Source organism: Hippopotamus amphibius, chromosome 4, assembly GCF_030028045.1.
Source record: "Hippopotamus amphibius kiboko isolate mHipAmp2 chromosome 4, mHipAmp2.hap2, whole genome shotgun sequence".
In the NCBI taxonomy this organism is placed as follows: domain Eukaryota; kingdom Metazoa; phylum Chordata; class Mammalia; order Artiodactyla; family Hippopotamidae; genus Hippopotamus; species Hippopotamus amphibius.
In genome coordinates, this window is record NC_080189.1 from 55,197,070 (window position 1) to 55,217,288 (window position 20,219).

Sequence of the window (20,219 nt, forward strand, 5' to 3'; positions counted from 1 at the left end):
TGGTTGGTTTTTTTTTAACCTTTGCATATATGCCATTGTAAAATGCAGTGTAATTATCACAGGAAACTCACATTCTATAGTTATTTTTCTACAGACCGATAACATACAGTTCCAGAACTGGCATGGTCCACAGACCACACTTAACAGTAGTATTGATCTAAATAATCTCCAGCAGTTGTTCAGTCTGGTCCCAAGATGATATGGGTCTCTAATATTAGCTTGTTCTAGTATTTCAAAACGTCTTAAGCCTCCCATTAAGGGAAATATGCCTTATAATTTTATCTAATTCTTTCTCACCTTATTTTAGCCTTGTTTTATGTGTATTTGTTCAGTCAGTCAGTTACCTGAGGGGTTGTGGATATCAAACATTGTTTACTGGAGCCAAGGACGTCAACTAGCAAGTGATTTCTTTTCCTATCTTAACCTGGTAACTCAACACCTCCATTATTTTTTCTTCTTTAGGCTAGACAGTTGGTGGCAAATGACTCTATTTCTGAATGCCTTTATTAGGCTGGCTTTAGAGGTTATAAAACATAAAGCAAAAATAAGTTAGAGAGGTATCTTGGTCATTTCTCTAAGAAGTTAACAGAGGTTTGTATTTCTAATACATCCAGCTCTCCTGTCTTTTTCTAAGAAGCTCCTAGAAAGAGACTAGAAGTGATCAGATTCAATCAAGAAGTGCAAGTCATAGCTACCATGTCCCCTTAACTGTAAAGAAAAGAAAAAAAAAATTGTGAAATTTGTTTATGTACCAATTGGGTTTTTTAAATAGGTGAAATAAAAGGTGCTTTTACCTGAAGATCTAGAGAGGGTACATTTTGCTCTCATAAACTAGTCTTAAATAAAATTTCAACCAATTTAAACCTTAAAAAAAAAGACAACACACCTGAGTAATGTTAATAAAATAATGCAGAAAATAAGGTAGGTTTGGGTTGCTTATTCCCAAGCAGTATGTTTTGTATGTGAGTAGAGATGAAGAATATAATTGAGCCATTAAGTTAGTTTTTTTTCAAAGTGTTATTACTCATTGCCAATAGTAAGTTTTTGTTCAACTGAATATGTGGTGTAGTAGTTGGTAATCAAATTCTAAAGATATAGTGAGAAGAGAAAAAATATTTTGAATAAGAAGTTACTTACTGAGACAAAAATTAAATAATATTCCTTAAAAAAACATGGTTCTGTTTTCCTCTTTAGACTTCAAAATTAGTATAATTAAAACAGGGTCAACCACATTTAACAAAATAGATGGAATTCTATAGACTTTCTTGACAGAGTGCAGTAAATTATATTTTAATAAAAATCTTAATTTTATTTCTTAACTAAAAATATTAAAGCCCCTAAGGGATTTAGCACAGATATTTAAAATTCTGAATCTGTGTGCAGAAAAAAGTAAAAAACAGCCCCATTTTATAGAACCTGCATATAATATCCTAAAATTATGTGGGTAAGTTGTTTTTTTAAACTTTCTTTTATATTAGCATGCAGTATTTTATGTTTTATTTTGTCTTATGAAAACATTATGCGTTATGATATAGCAAAGTGATACAGTACTCAGGAAGCTTTACTTGATCACTTGATTCCAGCAGCTGGTATCTCAAAGGTAGTCCATTTTATTGTAGTCTGAGATTGCTGACCACAAGAGATTAAACTGTAAGTATATTAAAATGTTTTCACATAATAAATTGCTCTCAAGTGAATGATAAATGTGAGATGAAACAAAGAAATTATAATTAAAGAATCCTTGAGAAAATTTATGGACAATACTTAATAGTTTCTGTCTAGTGTTCTTCTATCTCTTTAAAAAATTTGACTCTCAGAGACATGAGAGTCAAAATGTTTTATTTGATCTTCCAAATTTCAACAAAGAATGATTTATCACCAAATTATTTTGGTATATTTTTTCCAAAATGTAAATTAGAGGTCAGAATTTAAAAATTTATATATTCCATCCTCTGTACTATTTTTTCTTTAACCATTTGGGGGAACTAGCCACATAGTGGCTAATCCAGATGTATATTAAAATATTTGTTTTTAGTTTTCAATATAATATGGTAGAGGAAATTTCTTAAACAGGGAATAAACTTTTCTGAAAATTTAACCTTCTAAACCTTTCTACCAATTTAACTTTTTAAATAGTGAGTTTCTTTTAAAATATAAATAATAGAATTAGTAAGACTATGTATACGTGGTAGGTTTATCTCTAGCTTTTAGATTTAGTAGCAATAATATTTGCAATTTTGTAACTAAGTACATTTAAATTTTTTGATATCAGAACAAATGGTCAAAAATAATTTATTGAATGCCCTTACTATGCTTACTTTTTAATAGAGACAATGAAATATAAAGAAATAAATTATTGTTCTGATGCTCCTGAGGAACTGAAATGTACTAATTGGAAATTATTGTTATATTGATGTGAGATAATATTATGTAAAACACTTTCAGATTTTGAGGCCGTGCGAGTCTTAGAACACCAGATTTGCAAGCATTACTTTCAACATCAGTGTTCCTACAGAGCTCCACCAAGAACTGGTTCTCTATGAAAGCTGTGCCTGAATGTTTCATTGCATAATATGAGAAATCTTTTGAAATGCACTCTTCACTTTCCTTCATATTTCATAATTATTCACAGCATTTATTTATTTATTTATCCTACTTTCCTAATTTCTACTTTCATCGTGCATTTTTCACACCACACCCTCACTTGGTACCCTTTTCAGGACACTTTTGGGAGACAAAAACATTGAAAATTAAAAAATAAAATCAAACCCTTCTGTTTTGGCCTCTAAGTAATAACATTTTTCTCAGTGCCTCAGAAGTATAATGCTTATTTTTTTTCATAACCTTTTTGGTGGAAAACTATTCTGATGCTTTACCTTTTAGGTTGTTTCCTTTGGTAAGAATGGAAAAAACTTGAGGACAAGAAGAATTTGTTTTAGAGTTCTTCACTTTAGAGCTGGATATCAAGTAATAGGTTATTTGTTTCAAATGAAAAATTCTAACAAACACTAGAGGTGAACCTCTATAGCATTTATAAAATTTTCCTTTTCATAGCTTGCCCTTGAAATATCTTTTAATTTCAATTGACCTATATATACATCCACATGTTCCAAGTCTTATATATAAAATATATTAATATCTTTAAATAGCATACAAAGTTCAAATTCTGAACTCCTGAAATGCTGAAATAGTTTGTATTTTTTATTTAGGAGGTGACTTTTATCTCTTCTCTGACACTTAGGGCACTTGAACCTAGGTCACTAGTCTATCTTTTATGATTTGTGAATAAATTATTTTCAAATAACTTTGGTTATATTAGCTGTGAAATGTGATTCTAATATAATTAATATTTGTTCAATTAAATTCTTTAGTGTCTCAAAAAGTATATTTGTTATTTTGTGGATGGTAACTGATCCAATTAAGAAGGAAAAAGTCACTAACCTTTAAGAGTAAATAGACCGTTTATCTATTAACTAGAATTTCAAAAACTTCAGAAAAAGCTCTTGAATAGCCTTTAAGTTATAGGTAAGACTAGATCTGTGATTTCCAATGTCTTCCTAATTTTGATAGTACAGGTATAATCTAGTATTATTTTGCCCTCAGATAGAAAGAGGATTCTTAAGTTTTTTATTTATGTAGTGTTGCAAGATGGCTTTTCTTAACCCTTGCATTTTATGTCCATCTCTCTTCATTTTTATAAACCTATTTTATTTTGTTTTATTTTGGTCAGCTGGTTAGAAACATAAAAATATTTTTGGTAGTTGTTAATTCTTCAGGGCTAAATTAACAGGATATTTATCCTCATTTTAGTCTTTAGAAAAGTTTTCCTCTGCTTTGCAAATGATGCTTCAATTAAGGAGTTCATTAAACATAACTCATATATTCTTCATTCTTACTGAAGCTTGCCATTTTTGAAAAAGAAAGTATCGGATGAAATAACATATGCTGAAGATACTGCTAATTCAATCGCACTTCTGGGTGAGTTAAGATGATAGGCTCTACTGACAAGAAGGAAATATCTCTTTCACAAAGTTTCACTAAGAATACTCCTCCAAATCTAGGCTCTTTTCTTGTTTTCTGGTTGGGAATTAATCATAGTGTGCTTGGTGATATTTTTTGTTATCATCTTCCGCTCAGGTGTTTTATGATACGAATAGGATTTTTTGTTCCTTAATTATAAGGACTGGCAGATACTTCTTTGCACTTACTTGTCTTGATGTTGTATATTTAGTTTGATGAAATGTTTGTTAACATTTTTTCTTATAAATCAGAAGTATGTGTTCTCTTTTAGTAATCACTAAAATGTTTTCCTCTTTGAACTCTAATAATTGCTTGAATCTAATTGATTGCTAGAATTGATTGAGAGCCAAATTGTTCATTAAATAATTTAAAGTCTTAAAATCATAAAATGGTGGAATATTGGGAACTTCAGTATAACATAAAGATGCCTGTGTTTTATATACAAAAATATGAAAAAAACCCATAAGCAGCTTTTATATTTGGGTTATTGCTCTATTTTCTAGAGAAAGAAAATAATTTCTCAGAAATGAGATCAAATACTATAGCTCCTTAAATAGCCCCTGAGACATGACAGCATGCTCCCCAAACAAATCCTATGTTAAATTTATGCTTATTAATTTAAGTCTTTGTTTGTACAGGAGAAATAAAAGATACACAAATGGCCTAACAAATTAAAAATAAATATTTACTGAATAGTTATATTCCCAGCATTATACTCCATACTGAAAGATGATAGAAATTAGTATAAGTAAAAGGCATTTAAAATTTTTAACATAGACAGTAACACTTTTATGTCTAAATAAGTTTCATAATCTTCAACTGTAGATATTTTGGGATAAATTATTATGGCCTAAAGTGGGTGAAGGTGTCAAGGAAATTAGAATAAATATGGGGAGTTAGATAAGATGACCTTAAGGATCAGGCAGACTGGAAACTAATGGGAAACTTTAATTCTGTGAACCTCTATCATCAATGGAAATTTACAGTGAGAAGCCAACCTAGAAGAGGATATGATAGTATTAACAGATAAAAAAGTGTATATTTGGTTGATAACATTTTAAAAAATCTCTGTTGCCCTTATTATTTTTAAATATGCATTTGTACCATAAATACACAGCCCTTTCTTACTGTGTCAGTCTGCTCTTTGCTGAATGCCTGCCTACAGAACATGTTACTGCCTCATTCGAGGGCAATAGGAACTCAGCTTAAAATGAACTCCTTTCATTGATTACTTACTGTAAGTACTGCTATTCTGTCCCTTATTTTTTTTAATTGCTGGAAACATGAGTTTAAACAAAATAATTGTTGTACAAAGTTTTGAACAAAGGCTATTCATTTTTACTAATGACTTCCAGTTTCTACTATGTACTAGTAAGTTATATTACTTTTTCCTCTAAATGATAGATAGTTCCAACTTAAGAGCAGGATTCTGGAAACATATGAAGGAAAATGTTGGTACTCTGCCCTGAGATTATAAAACAGGAAACTATGAGAGATGATCTAAACTTACAGGAACTAAACGGGTGGTGAAGCAGATGAGAAACCTTAGAATTTCCCATAAACTTGAACACTTGGCTAGTTCTGTTGGAAAAGTTTAGTTGTTCCTGTTGTCTTATTTTTTTCAAGACATAGTGAGTTTTCAACTTCAAAGGATGGGTCCAAAAAAATTAAGAGAATAATCTTAAACCTGTCTTTTTTTTAAGTGCTAGCTTTTGCAGATAGATTTCCCTCAAGCTAGGGTGAGTCTTTCCTACATGCTCCCTCCTTCCACTTCCCCACCCACTGACTACCCCCAGAGATGAACATTGTGCAAGGCCTAAAGCAAAACACAAGTCTTCAAGGAACACCTAACTACTCTTTCCCTCAGAGAATCCCAGCAGACCTGGTTCAGTCCTGAAACTGACATTCCTGACTCCAGTTGTCCTCAGGCTCCCAGAGGACATTCCAGATCATTTCCAGAATCCCACTGATCACTTTCAGATTCTCTTAGGGATCATACTTGTAGGACTTCACCAGAGCAGATACAATCCAGATTGAAGTATAGGCTGAAGCTAATTCAGAAGTAGTTTAGAGATGACTGAAAAGGAATCTTCTTTATCCTCCATCCCCACCACAATAACCTGAACGTACAACTATTTCCTGCAGGGCAAAGACTGCCTAGAAATTCACTGTCTTCCAGCCTGTCAGTAAACTGAAGGAGCAGAGCTCACTTGGAACTTCTCTAAGCAAAGGATGCGTTATTAGAGGCAACATTACTGACTCTCCAGTTAGGGAGGAAAATCCTCAGCCCTTTTCTCATACTAAAGCATTTAATTCTCACAGCGATCTTTAAAGTAGTAACTAGTGTTATACTATTTTATAGATGAGAAAACGGAGACACAAGTTTATACAGGGAGTAAGTGGCAGAGCCAGGATTTAATCTTAAGCAATCTAGTTCTAACATTTGTGCTGCTAATTACCGTTCTTTTCTTCCTGGGAAGGAGAGGCTGAGTTGATGGAGAGGCCAAGTGTTAAGAGGATAGATATCCAGGGTATTTTGTATGCGCGTGTGTGCGTCCATGTGTATATAAAATTACATGATCCAGTTTGAATCTCTGATGAGGATATTTCTAATAACCACGTTACTAATACTTTATGCTTAAAACTGCAAATAAAATGATGTCACTGTTATTGAATGGCATTCGTTTATCTTTCTGACAGGTGACTTAATGCAAATACCAAGTTCTGAATTAAGGATACAAATTTGTAAGTGTGTTATTGACTTTTATCATGCAGAACCACCAAAGAAGCATATTACAGGTAAAGTTTTCAATAGTCTTTCAGTAATAACTTATGTCTTTATAAAACAGAACAGTCTGTCTCATTTCTCTTTGAACTTGGTAAGACAGTGGGATCATAAATGCAACATATCAAAACAGTTTTTTTGGTAGTCTCAAACTCTTCAGTCATTTTAAACAAAAAAGTTTATGTAATTTTTTCAACATTAGATTTTTATTCTGATGCTAAATATAACAGAATTTTTAGTCATACCCAAATTAATTATAATTATTACTATTAATGTTATTTAATACTGTTGATAATATTATTTATTGTTTTCTAACATTTAAAATTATTCATAATATCTGTCCCACCCAATTAGATGTTAAATTCCTAGTGCTAATAACATTCTCCACCATGTTTGGAAAGAGTTCTGCATGTTACAGCTAAGAGATCATAATATATAAAGATAAAATGAGTCACACTGAAATGGGTGGTATCAAGATAGAGGGCACTTGCAACGTGGAGGATATAATTGTTACTTAGGACATACTTCCTACCTTCATAGCTTCTGTAATTCATAATCAAGGATTATGATTCTCTCCTAGGAAAGGAGAGAAGATATAAAATACATTTTTAAGTTATATATTCCTTAATATAGGTGGCAATAAGCTCTGGTAGAAAAGAAAGCTGACTTATGAATAGGGAAAAATGAGAAAATATCTGAAGTAGAGAAATGAGTAAAGAGATTATTAACTGTCAGATTTGAGCTACTGATGAGATAAACAGGAGGAAGTGTTTGGTAGATACTTGACATTGGATATGAAAAGCAGAGACCAGAAATACAGATTTGGAATTCACCCAAATAGAGATGAAAATTGAAACCATCAGGATGCTTGAGTTTTCCAGGAGATAAAGCATGTAAACAACAAGGGACCAAGAAAAGCAACATGGAGAGTACCCATATTGAGATCCAGGGAAAAAACGAAACAAAAAACGATCCAAAGAAATTGGCGATGAAGAAAGGTTCAAAGAGGAGGATGAAAAGCTAAAGACTGCCATGTCTTGTGTGCCAAGGACATGTCACCAAGAATCAAACTTCCTTAAAATACTGTTATATTCACTAGCATTTATCAGAAAAGCATTATATTTTCACCTCTTATTTCACTGCCAAGTTACATAATTATGGTCCCTTGAAAGCATTAAAGTATTGTGCTGACTCGAATAGTGAAAACATTTAGTATTTGTAATCATGACATTTTCCTTTATGGAAAGGTGTATCTAGAGACAAGAAATATTGTTATTTTTTAGAATTTAAGATATGCCTCCAAATCTGTGGTCCTATTACCTGGCCTTTTATAGAAGAGGTTTGCCAATCCCTGTGCTATACCATTTTAAAATGCCATACACTTTTTTTAAAGTTTTTGTTCTAGCTGTTTTTAATGACACTTTTTGAAAGCTTTTGTTGTTGCTGTTGTTTAATTATAAATTACTCATTCTTTTGTTTAATGTAGAAGATTACTATGTGAAATAATTTTGTACATATTTATTCACTAATTGTTGTTAGGTTACCAGCAGGCTAGTTCATCATATAAGATTAAAATGGCAGAAGTTGGAGGACTGGCAAAAACAATGGTCCAGTCATTGGCGTTGCTTGAAAATCAACTGGTTGAGAAACTTTGGGTACTGAAAGTTCTACAGCATCTCTCAACTTCTGGTTTGTATATTATAGTATATATTTGAACACTTCATTCTCAACTTTTTGTGTTTTTATCTAATAATGTAAAGACTGTACAACATAAATTATTTTAAAATTTATTTTCAGAAGTGAACTGTATGTTAATGGTGAAAGCACAAGCAGCCAGTGGACTCTGTGCTCACCTCAATGACCCAGATCCCTCTGGACAGCTTCTATTTCGTTCATCCGAAATACTTTGGAACTTATTGGAAAAATCTTCAAAAGAAGAAATTATACAACAGCTTAGTAACTTAGAATGTTTGCTGTAAGTATATGTGGTTAGATAGGAATGTTTTTAACCTCAAAATGATAGCCAGTGACATTACTAAAATTTTTGGTTAAATTTGTGTTCAATTAGGCTTTTGATTCATGTAATGGCTACGTTTCAGGACATTGTTTTGTACCTTGGTATAAATGCATCTGCACTATAACAAGTCTTTTTTTTTTCCCCTATGTGGAAGGCTTTAAAAGCTTGTTAACAAAACTAAATTATGTCCTTGAGTAGGTATAAATTAGATATTTAAAAGAACTATTTCATTTGTTCATTCAGTAAACCTATTTTTGAGTACTTAATGTCTTCCAGATATTACAGTAAGCATTAGCAATAAAATATGAGTGATCCTTTAAGTTACTTATTTATTCATCAAATAATTATTGTCTGCTCTGTGCCAAGCTCACTGCTAGGCTGTGGAAATACAACTGAAAACAATACAGAAATGGTCTCTGGTTTGATGGCACTTGCATTATGTTAAGAGAGATAGACAAGTAAAACAGGCAACTGAAAGACAGCATACTAAATGTTATGAAAGAGATTATTATTATTGCAAGGTTCTTCATTTTCTCCAGAAGATGGTGGATCAGCACATTTTTATTTGCTAGTGACTGAACCCCCAACCCAACTGATTTAAACCAAACAGGAAATTTTATGGGCTCATGTAAGTACAAAGTCAAGGATAAAACTGGTTTCATGTGCAGCTGTATTCAAGGCTCAGCAAATATCAGGACTTGGGCCCTCTTCATCCCTCTGCTATTCTACTTTCCACTGTGTTGGCTGTAGTCTCAAGATCCATATAGTAAGACCTAAGAAGTTTAGGTTCACATCATCACAACCCCAAACCAAGCAGAAGAGAAGACTTGCTATTCCAAGCGCTGAAAGAAAATTCTTCTGATTGACTCCCTCTTGATCCCTAGTGGTCTGGTGTTGGCCATATGCCCATTCCAGAGTGAATTACTAGTGACAGAAAGAAGGAATGCTCTAACTAGCTTCATTTTAGTTGAAGGCAGCTTCGCAAGACCAAAAGTGAGTAAAGAGTGAATGCCTAAATAAAAATAAGGGCACTGTTATCCTAAGAAGGGCAAGAGGGTCCTAGAAGATAAAGCAACAAAGCCCATTGTACAGGAAACCTGACCCAGACTTGGAGAGTTAATCAACACTTCCTAACAAATCCTAATCTGGTATCTGAATGATAAATGTGACTTAGCAACACAAGAGTTTTGCACGCGGAAAGCACCTTAGACAGGGGAACCAAAGTGAAAGAAGAATTTAGCACAATCCAAAAATTGAAAGAAATTCAATATAGTGAGAGCAAAAGGTACAGGGTAGAATAGTGAGAGAGGAAGCTAACAACGACAGCAGGGATCATAACATGAAAGGCCTGATAAGCCTTGGTAGGGAGGTAGGACGTCATCCTAAGAATAAAGAGTATCAATAAGTTTAAAAAGGAAAATGATGTGACTGAATCTTTATTTTAGAGCAGTCACTTTGACCACCATGTATAGATTGGATTGAGGGATTATCTGTTCCCTCAGTGAACTAGAGGCAGATTTGGAAAGACAGAAAAGATTAGAAATATTTTGAAATGAGTAGTAAAATATAAAAAGGGAGATTTTGTTGGTAGGCACTTAAGTAGTATTTCCACAGAAATATGGCTTTAAAGATATGATTTTACTTTTTAGGGCTTTGAAGGAAGCATTTAAAACCCTGTTTACAAGAAGTCTTGGTCATTATGATCGGCAGCTTAGAAATGACATATTAGTGATCACAACAATTATATCTCAAAACCCTGGAGCACCACTGATAGTAAGTATGAGTCAAACTGCATTTTAATTTTAATTGTGGAAGCGGCGGGTGTGGGGGGAGGAGGGAGTCCTAAACTATATTGTAACAGGGATGTACTTTGATGTAATGCCAAGTTACATTGTAATGTCATTATGGTCACCAGTGTACTTGTACTCTGCCAATTCTTCTTTGCATCCCTTTGGAAGGTTGAGATCCTCCTCATGTACTATAATTTACTCACATATTTACTATTTGTGATATATTTCCTTCCTTCCTGATGATAGGAGTTTCTATCTGGTATCATTTCCCTTTCATCTAAAAAACTTCCTTTACCATTTCTTGTGATGTAGATCTGCTGGCTGCTGGCAACAATTTTTTTTTAGTCTCTGGTATCTTAGAATATCTTCAATTCACCTTAATTCTGGAAATCTGTGTTCACAAAATGTGGGAATCTAGGTTGCAAGTTTTTTTTCTGCTTTAGCACTTTATAGATATTGTTCCACTGTCTTCTGGCCTCTGTTGTCTTCTATAAGAAGTAGTCATTTCACATTGTTGTTCCCCTATAAAAAAATGTATCATTTTGTTCTTTGGCTGTTTCAAGTTTTTTCACTCTATGTTCTTGGTTTTCAGTTTTACTATAATGTGCCAAGATGTGATTTTCTCTGTATTTATCCTGCTTGAGGTTCATAGAACTTCCTAAATACGTACATTTAAGTAAAAATTTGGAGAATTTTAGGCCATTATTTTTTAAATATTTTTCTAGCCCAATTCTTTCTTTCCTGTTCTTCTGAAGCTCTAATTATATTTACGTTTGATTTTTGTAGTATTATCCCACAGGTTGCCCTGTGATTGCCTCTGTCCTCTGATTCTTTAAACCACTTAAATTACAGGTTTACCCTGAACTTTAACATCCATATAAGGTACGAGACTAGGGCCTGGTCTCAGTCTAAAAGCCATTTTTTCATTCAGTACCATTTCTTTCTTCAAAGTCCTAACTCCCCTCTAGTATCTGCTTGGTTTTGATCACAAGACACTTGTTTTTATATTTTGTTCAGAGTTTATAATTGTTACCTATAGGAGGGTTTAGGAGCTACTCAGCCATATCAGAAGCTGAGCCTCCATATTTTATAATGTAAAAATCATTGAATGATTGACATTCTAGAGTAGAGATCTTTGGCAACAATGTTCACATAGCCTCCTACTTTCCAAGTTGTACTTAAAGGAAATGTAGCAATGAAGCCTCAACCCCATATAAGTAGACATCAAGTGATTACAACATAAGAAAACAGTCATGGACATAAATCATACCAATGTTTCCTTAGGTCAGTCTCCCAAGGCAGTAGAAATAAAAGCAAAAATAAACACATGGAACCTAATCAAGCTTATAAGCTTTTGCACAACAAAGGAAACCATAAATAAAACAAAAAGACAACCTACAGACTGAGATAAAATATTTGCAAATGATGTGACCAACAAGGGTTTAACTTCCAAAATATACAAATAGCTCATACAACTCAAAAACAAAAAAACAAACAACTCAATTAAAATATGGGCATGAAAAAATGGGCATAAAACATAAATAGACATTTCTCTAAAGAAGACATATAGATGGCCAATAGGCACATGAAAAGATCCTCATCATCGCTAATTATTAGAGAAATGCAAATCAAAACTACAATGAGGTACCACCTCACACTGGTCAGAATGGCCATCATTAAAAAGTCTACAAAAAACAGGGACTTCCCTGGTGGTCCAGTGGGTGAGACTCTGAGCTCCCAATGCAGGGGGCCTTATTTCGATCCCTGGTTGGGGAACTAGATCTCACATGCATGCTTTGCCTAAGAAGTCATGCATGCTGCAACTAAAAAATCCTGCATGCCGCAACTAAAGATCCAGTATGCCTCAACGAAGATCCCATATGCTGCAACCAAGACCCGGCACAGCCAAAATAAATAAATAAATTTTTTTTTAAAGTCTACAAAAAACAAATGCTGGAGGGGTGTGGAGAAAAGGGAACCCTCCTACACCATTGGTGGGAATGTAAATTGGTGCAGGCAGTATGGAAAACAGTATGGAGGTTCCTCAAAAAACTAAAAATAGAGTTGCCATATGATCCAGCAATCCCACCCCTGGGCACATATCCAGACAAAACTATAATTCAAAAAGATACATGCACCCCTATGTTCATAGCATTATTTACAATAGCCAAGACATCGACAGATCAATGAATGAAGATGTGGTACATATATATAATGGAATACATTGGGACACTCAGCCATAAAAAAGAATGAAATAATGCCATTTGCAGCAACATGGATGGACCTAGAGATTACATGCTAAGTCACACAGAGAAAGACAAATACTGTATGATATCACTTATATGTGGAATCTAAAAACAACACAAATGAACATATCTATGAAACAGAAACAGACTCAGATATAGAGAACAGACCTGTGGTTGCCAAGGGGGAGGGGCTGGGGGAGGGAAGGATTGGGAGTTTGGGATTAGCAGATGCAAACTATTATATATAAAATGGATAAACAACAAGGACCTACTGTATAGCACAGGGAACTATATTCAATATCTTGTGATAAACCATAATGGAAAAGAATATGAAAGAGAATATATATATGTATAACTGAATCACTGCTATACAGCAGAAATTAATATAACATTGTAAATTAACTAGGCTTCAATAAAAGTTAAAAAAAAAGTCATGGAATTTATATCATGCAAATGGGGGAAAAGTCCTACATAGCTTCCTAGTCAAGGCTGTAATGTGTAGGTGGACCTATGTTTCTATGGAAGCCCGTGGTCAAATTCTCATTACATCCTTGTAAACATTCAGTTGAATTCTGTGAATGTGAGTCAACAGGAATAACATCTTCACATTTTAAAGAAACCATATAGATCTTAAAATAGTAGGAATATATAGTTGCAAGCTCAAAAGCCCAAGGTTTATCCCTATTAATTCTCCCTGATGTACAAAGTCCAACTAGGATATCTCTGTCAAGAATGAGTTCCCTCATGCTGAACTGTCTGCAGTTCTGGTCATTCTTCAGGGCTTTTCAAGTTAAGTAGGAATTGTTTGTTATCTCTTGACCAAACCTTTGACATATTTGAGAGTGGTTGGGGTCAGGGTGGGGAGCCAGGGGGTGTTTAAGAAGAAAAGCTGTTGAAAATAACTATTTTCTTCCCCTCTTTTGTCACATGAAAGTAGAGATAATGAATTACATAAGCAACTTGTAGCAATACGTTTTGAGTTCTTACCAAAGTTTAAACAGTATCTTGTAAAATATTCATAAAATAATGTAATATATTTCTTAAAACCTACAGAAGTAAGTTTAATATTAAATAAATTACAAGTTTATCTGGCTATATGCTTTTATTTTCTTGCTTTTATTCCTTATTGTTAGTGTTTTATGAATTCAAATGAATGACAAGGAGAATCTGATAAAAATACTTAAAAATTAAGTAAATATGGGCATCTGTAACTTAATTTCCATGTAATTAATTCACCCTTCTGTTTATTTTGTGTATTTATATTAGGAGTGTGGCTTTACCAGGGATTTGATATTATTTGCAACCTTTAATGAAGGTAAAAACCATAAAGCTTTCATGTTATAATTATCTTAATGAGTTGTATACATCGTTTCAGCTTTTGTTTTACTCCTCCTTTTTTCCCCCCTCACAGTTAAAAGTCAAAATCCTTTGGTAAAAGATCTTAAGCTTTCTAATTCCTATGAAGATTTTGAGTTGAAGAAATTGCTGTTCAATATAATTGTGATCTTATGTAAAGATTTATCTACTATACAGGTAAAAAGTAAAACAAAAATTAAAATTGTCTCACTTTGTCATATAACGTTTCAAAAGTCATGGCTGATGAAAGCATCAGCCCATATGTTTACCATAAAAATTTACAAACTCATGTTCACTGGAATTTCACTTTTTCAAAATTTATCTATTAACGAACAGTGAATTTACCTAAATTTAAACCACATAAATCAAGAAAAAGCAGGAGAACCTTGGAGATTTATTCATATATCTAGAGCAACTGAATAAGAGAACATAAAATGAAAGAAAATCCATATAGGCCCACCCAGCCTAAGAGCCTATCTTTGACCACAGTAATAAGGGATGATTTAATGCTGGAGGAAATTGTTCATCTCTATGCCGCCCATCTCAAACGCTATGAACCTGCTTTTTCTCCACACAAATCTAACCTCTTTATATACCTATTTTTATTACCCATGAATTATCTTAATATTTTATATCCTACATAAAGCACGATGAAGTTTGATGAACACTGGAAGTGAATTTCACTTCTGTCTTATTGCCTACTAGCTGTATGGCCTTGGCAAAGTCACCTAAACTTTCTGAGGCTCAGTTCCTCCTTTTGATTGAGATAAAGGCTTTGTAACTATAAAGCAACAGAAAAAATATACTACTTGTTAACAATTCCATTAGTTTAGTTATTATTGCATTAATTGAAATTTCATTTTAGTCTTAAAACTCTTTCAAGTTCCAAGGGGGGATTCATTCTATCAGTATCATTAGTGATAATATAAAGGTGGTATAGTATGGTGGTTAAGGCTTTAGTCAGGTAGAATCCAGTGCTGTCACTTTGTAGCAATGTGATCTTGAATCCGTAGTTTAGCTTCTCTAAATTACAGTTACCACAACTTCAAAATGGGGAAAACACTTATCTCATGGAATTATTATGAGGATTAAAAGAGCTAAAAAAATTTTTTTTGGTAAACATTTTTTGGTAAGACATTACCAAAGTTTTGGTAATGCAATTTCAAAGAATATACTAAAAAATGCTCAGGAAAAAACTGTCTTTACAGTTATAACTTTGTTATACACATCAAAAACATATACTCTAAAGAACCTAAATGTATTTTCTGAAATGTCATATAGAATATCATTCAGTAGAATATGCCTTATTATTGTAGTGGAGTATTATATAACTATTAAAATGACAGATACAAAGATAATAAAATTTACACTATAATTTATAAACAGATTTTATTTGACAACAAAGTCAAATGGCACAAAGACTGTGGTAAGCTTCTTAAAGCACTGTGTGAGTAATGGAATCGACTAATTTTTTTTCTGTCATATGTGTTTGTGGCTCAGTAATAGTACTGATAATGAATATGTATACTGTTATTTGAAGTTCACAGAGTATTTCAAAAAAATTATCCACTTAATACAGCAACACTAGAACTAATTGTTATTCTTATTTTCTCAATTATAAATCTTGTGCTCTTTCCATGTGGAATAGTAGGAAATTTAGAAAAATTCATAGATGTTACTGTGAAAAAAATTAGCCATAGTCAATTATCATAACTTTTAGACAAAATTGATTTCTTAATGTATATATACAATTGAGTCTCTGAAATGTTTCCTTTTTAAAAAAAAAAAGGTAAGAAAGACAGAAACAACCACCAGTTTATTTGCCCCAAATTTTCAACTCTTATGGTTTTATCATAAGCAGGAGTTAAACTGCATATATAAGCAGCATAGATTTTAAAAATTAATATATATTTTATATTACTGTCAACCATAGACTGTATATCCCAGAAAGGGGAATCTTAGTGAACTGTTGTTATTACTGAGTTTGGTTTTTGGTTTTTTAATTTTTAAATTTTTGGTATTTACCATAGCTTGGAATCTTTAGGAAGAAAGAACTTTGAAATGATCATCAATAACACATCAAATTGGACATCTTTTATTAAATTTTCTCAGATTAAATAAAATTGTTTTAATTATGTTTCTAACATAGTACTTTTTGCCCTTTCTCATAGCTATTAATCGATGGCCAAGTTATTTTGGCTTTGTTTACATATGTTAAAAAGCCTGAGAAACACAAAATAGTTGAATGGTCTGCAGCACAGTATGAAGAATTACAGCTGCATGCAATTGCCACTTTGTCATCAGTGGCTCCTTTTTTAATAGACGAGTACATGTTGTATCAGGGAAATGCTCGAGTCCTTGCATTTCTAGAATGGTGTGACAGTGAAGGTAAGTGGTCTTTCAGATTCCTGTCAAAATTCTAATCTACATATGTCAACTGAATGGCGGTGTAGAAAAAGAAATACAATTAAAAGGAGAACTAAAAATGTAGATCTGGCCTTCTGTGATTTTAATGTACTTAAATGCTGTTTTAAGGAAAAAAGCCTGAGATTTCATTTAGAGTCAGACATTAGTAAATATTAGCTATAATTGATGCATACCTTTCAGTAAAAGAAATCATTCATATAAACTGATTAAAATTTTTATATTATTAGGCCTATCGAATAATTATATTAAATCCTGTAATATTTTAATTAGTCATTCAACAAGTATTTATTGAATGCCAACTAGTTACCATATATTGTTTTAGCTGCTAAAGAAACATTTATGTTCAAAGTAAATAAAATCCATACCTTCATGGAGCTTCAAATCTAGATCTCTAGCCACATGTAATCTGCCAAATTAGCAGAGCCCTAATTTGTATGAATATTTCATTTCAATTCTCATAATTCTTAGAAGGGAATAAGAAATACTTTCTTTTTAAAAAAAAGTTATAAGGAGGATACTGCATTCTTCTCTGGTAGTAACTTTGCTCTGGAAATAATTTTGTATGGTGCCTTTTCATTAGATCAAGAATAACACTCATCCATGAGGGAGAAAAAATTATAGCTTATTTTTATTCTCTAGTTTTTAATATGCTGAGTTACTAAATTTAGTCATGTTAAATTACTGTGCATTAAATAAAACAATTATCCTGTCTCTCCTTTATATCATTTATGTTTATAGAAGTCTATAAGGCTAAAAAAGGAAATGCTGCCTAACAAGAGGAAGCCTGATAGCTAACAGTTATTGAGTACCTACTACGTGGTAGGCCTTAACCCCTCAGCAGTATTAAACCATTTAGGACTCACAACAAATCTAGGAGTTGTAGGTTCTATTATTAGCCCTGTTGGTCAGTGGATAGAACTCAGAGAAGTTAAGTAACTTGTTCCTTGCCACATAGTAAGTGATTTAATGCAGGCAGTCTAGCTCCAGAATCCACATTTTTAAAACCATACACACTACTGAGAACAGTATTTTGAACTTTCTTTTTTAGCATTAAACCAAAAGCTGCTTCTAAAAGCACCTTTCAAAGAATGTATATTATAATGAAAAAAGAGGACTTGCCTTGTTATTTATCCAGACTGACCATAAAGCTATAGTAATTAAAATCGTATGGTACTAGACCAGGAAGAGACCAGTGGAATGACATATATGGGAAGTTGGCATTATCAGAGATGATATTGCCAATCCATGAGAGAAGGATTGTGCTCAGACAGTTGGTGTGAAAAAATAAAAATTAGATCCTTTCAATTTGTTTTAAAAAGTCAATTGCAAAATGAATTAAAGCCCTAAATGTGAAAAGTTAAACTGTAAAAATCTTAGAAGAAAACATGGGAAATTATGATAACAGGGTAGAAACACATTTTTAAAAAACAGAAGAGCTTAAAATATATAGAAGAGTATTAAAGATTATTAAATGTATAAGCTACTATAAAACAGAAATATCTGTATGTCAAAATATGAATTAGATAACAATCTACAAATTGAGAGAAGACATTTACTCACCCCTCTGACTGATAAATGATTAGAATTCAGGTTCATAAAGAACTCCTGCATATCAAAAAGAAAATAACTCAGTAGAGAAGTAGACAAAAAATAGGGATTGCCAAGAAAATTATTCAACATATTTGGAGAAAATCTCAAATTTTCAAGAAAAATTAAAAGATACTCAACCCCACTGGTAATCAGAGAAATGTAATTGCTGTGCAAATTAAGATAACAATGAACTACTGTTTCACATTTAATAGACTGGGGAAAATCTATTTCTAATACATTGTATCAATATAACCACTTTGGGAAACAATTTGTCAACTTTAGTAAAATTAAATGTGGGTGTACCCTATATGATTCTGGTGTCACAGGTGAAACAATTCTCAGTGGGAACAAGAGGACATGAACTAGAATGTTCATTGTAACAATTTGTACTAGTGAATGGATAAACTGTTATTTATAAACTGGATGTGGAAAGCAGTTAAAACTGAGTGATCTAGATCTACTTGTAACAAATGTGAATAATTTTAAAAACACAATGTTGAGTAACAGAAACAAGTTACAAAAGATATATACAATCATGATACATTTGAGTAAAATTTAAAAACATTTCTATACTGGAAATGGAAAGAGGGGGGATTGAATCATATTTACTTCTCTTAAAAAAAAAAACTAAAGTATGACAAAATTTTAACATCTCTTTAAATTTATATATAGATACAAAAGATGTCTAATCTAAATTTCTTGATGTAAAGTAAACTATTAATATTTCTCTACAGATTCCTTCTTTAGTCATGGTAACAGTTTTCATGGTACAGGTGGCCGTGGCAACAAGTTTGCCCAGATGCGTTACAGTTTAAGACTCTTGAGAGCCATGGTCTACCTTGAGAATGAGACTATAAACAAGGATCTTTGTGAGAAGACAGCAGTTCAGCAACTGATAGGTAAAACATAACATGTTTGTGTCCTGATGAAAGTAGATTGTTTATAAATTAGAACTTTTGTTTGAAATGTTTTTCTACACATTTATTTTGTCCTGTAGCTGACAAACTCCTGAATATTCTCTTGATTTTTGTTTCATACTGTTGCTATAAATTAGTTTGTCTTTACTGAAACTTCATGATTACTTATCCTTTAAATACGTGTTTACTTAATTCAGATACTGTTTCATTTAGGATTATCTTTATCTTTTTTTTTTTTAATGGGCTATTGTTATATTTCACTCTTCTAGTAGTAAGATCTTTTGGCCAAGGCTTTTGGAGTCATTGTAAAAAAAGGATAACATTACATTCTCCAGTGCATTTGACATACCAGAACACTGGTACACTGATGTATACAAAAATGTACACAGGTTTTCAGATGTGAAATATCAGGATATCCTTAATTTTCAACTTAAAAGAGTTGACTGTGCTAAGTCACTTTATCCCCAACATATGTACATGTGAGCTCACTGTAAAATTCAGAACCCTTACGCAAAAGCTTTATACCTTCTGTTATTTAAAAAATAAATAGTTCCCTGGCCCTAACCTTTCCTAGCTTTGAGAAGTAAGAGCTATAGTAGTCATATTTATGTTCAGTGACTGAACTGAATGAGTTCAGGCTGCACGAGTTAAGTGATATAATTTGCTGGATGTCAATTAATTACAAATGCTTACTCAGAAACTCTTCTACCTGTTAAGATAAGTGCCCGCTCTTCCATTATTAGTGGATTGGGGTGGTGCCCTCTAATAATAACACTAGTAAGCAAAATGAGGATATTGAAAAGGGGGCTAGGCAAAAACAGTCACTTTCTTGATGAGTTTACTGGAGGAATGACCAAACCTGAAAATAGATTTTATCACTTCTGTGCATATTTCACGATACAGAACTCAGTGTTAAGGCCCCAGCCTAACTGGATGAATACAATTTTCCATACATCTAGGAAGAAGTCTTAATCTTACCTTGGTAGCAAGTGGAGAAGGGAAAGCAAATAGCAAGGGTTCTTTTCTTCTTCGTACCTTTTCCCTTTAACTTAAAAGAAGCTGATCTTCATT

The 20,219-nt window shown here is 32.7% G+C and overlaps 1 protein-coding gene across 3 annotated transcripts in view; it reads left to right on the forward strand.

Moving 5' to 3' along the window:
- The window catches only part of CFAP69 (cilia and flagella associated protein 69), a 58,853-nt gene that overhangs the window by 17,599 nt on the left and 21,035 nt on the right, over positions 1–20,219 (forward strand). For 2 of the 3 annotated variants that reach the window (XM_057732150.1, XM_057732153.1), the window contains exons 4-13: positions 1,335–1,444; positions 3,902–3,978; positions 6,721–6,819; positions 8,345–8,494; positions 8,603–8,780; positions 10,472–10,595; positions 14,125–14,173; positions 14,270–14,391; positions 16,386–16,602; positions 18,966–19,130. In XM_057732150.1, coding sequence (XP_057588133.1) covers positions 1,335–1,444; positions 3,902–3,978; positions 6,721–6,819; positions 8,345–8,494; positions 8,603–8,780; positions 10,472–10,595; positions 14,125–14,173; positions 14,270–14,391; positions 16,386–16,602; positions 18,966–19,130 — 1,291 coding nt within the window. The remainder of the gene's footprint in view (positions 1–1,334; positions 1,445–3,901; positions 3,979–6,720; positions 6,820–8,344; positions 8,495–8,602; positions 8,781–10,471; positions 10,596–14,124; positions 14,174–14,269; positions 14,392–16,385; positions 16,603–18,965; positions 19,131–20,219) is intronic. The other variant, XM_057732151.1, reaches the window with a different exon arrangement.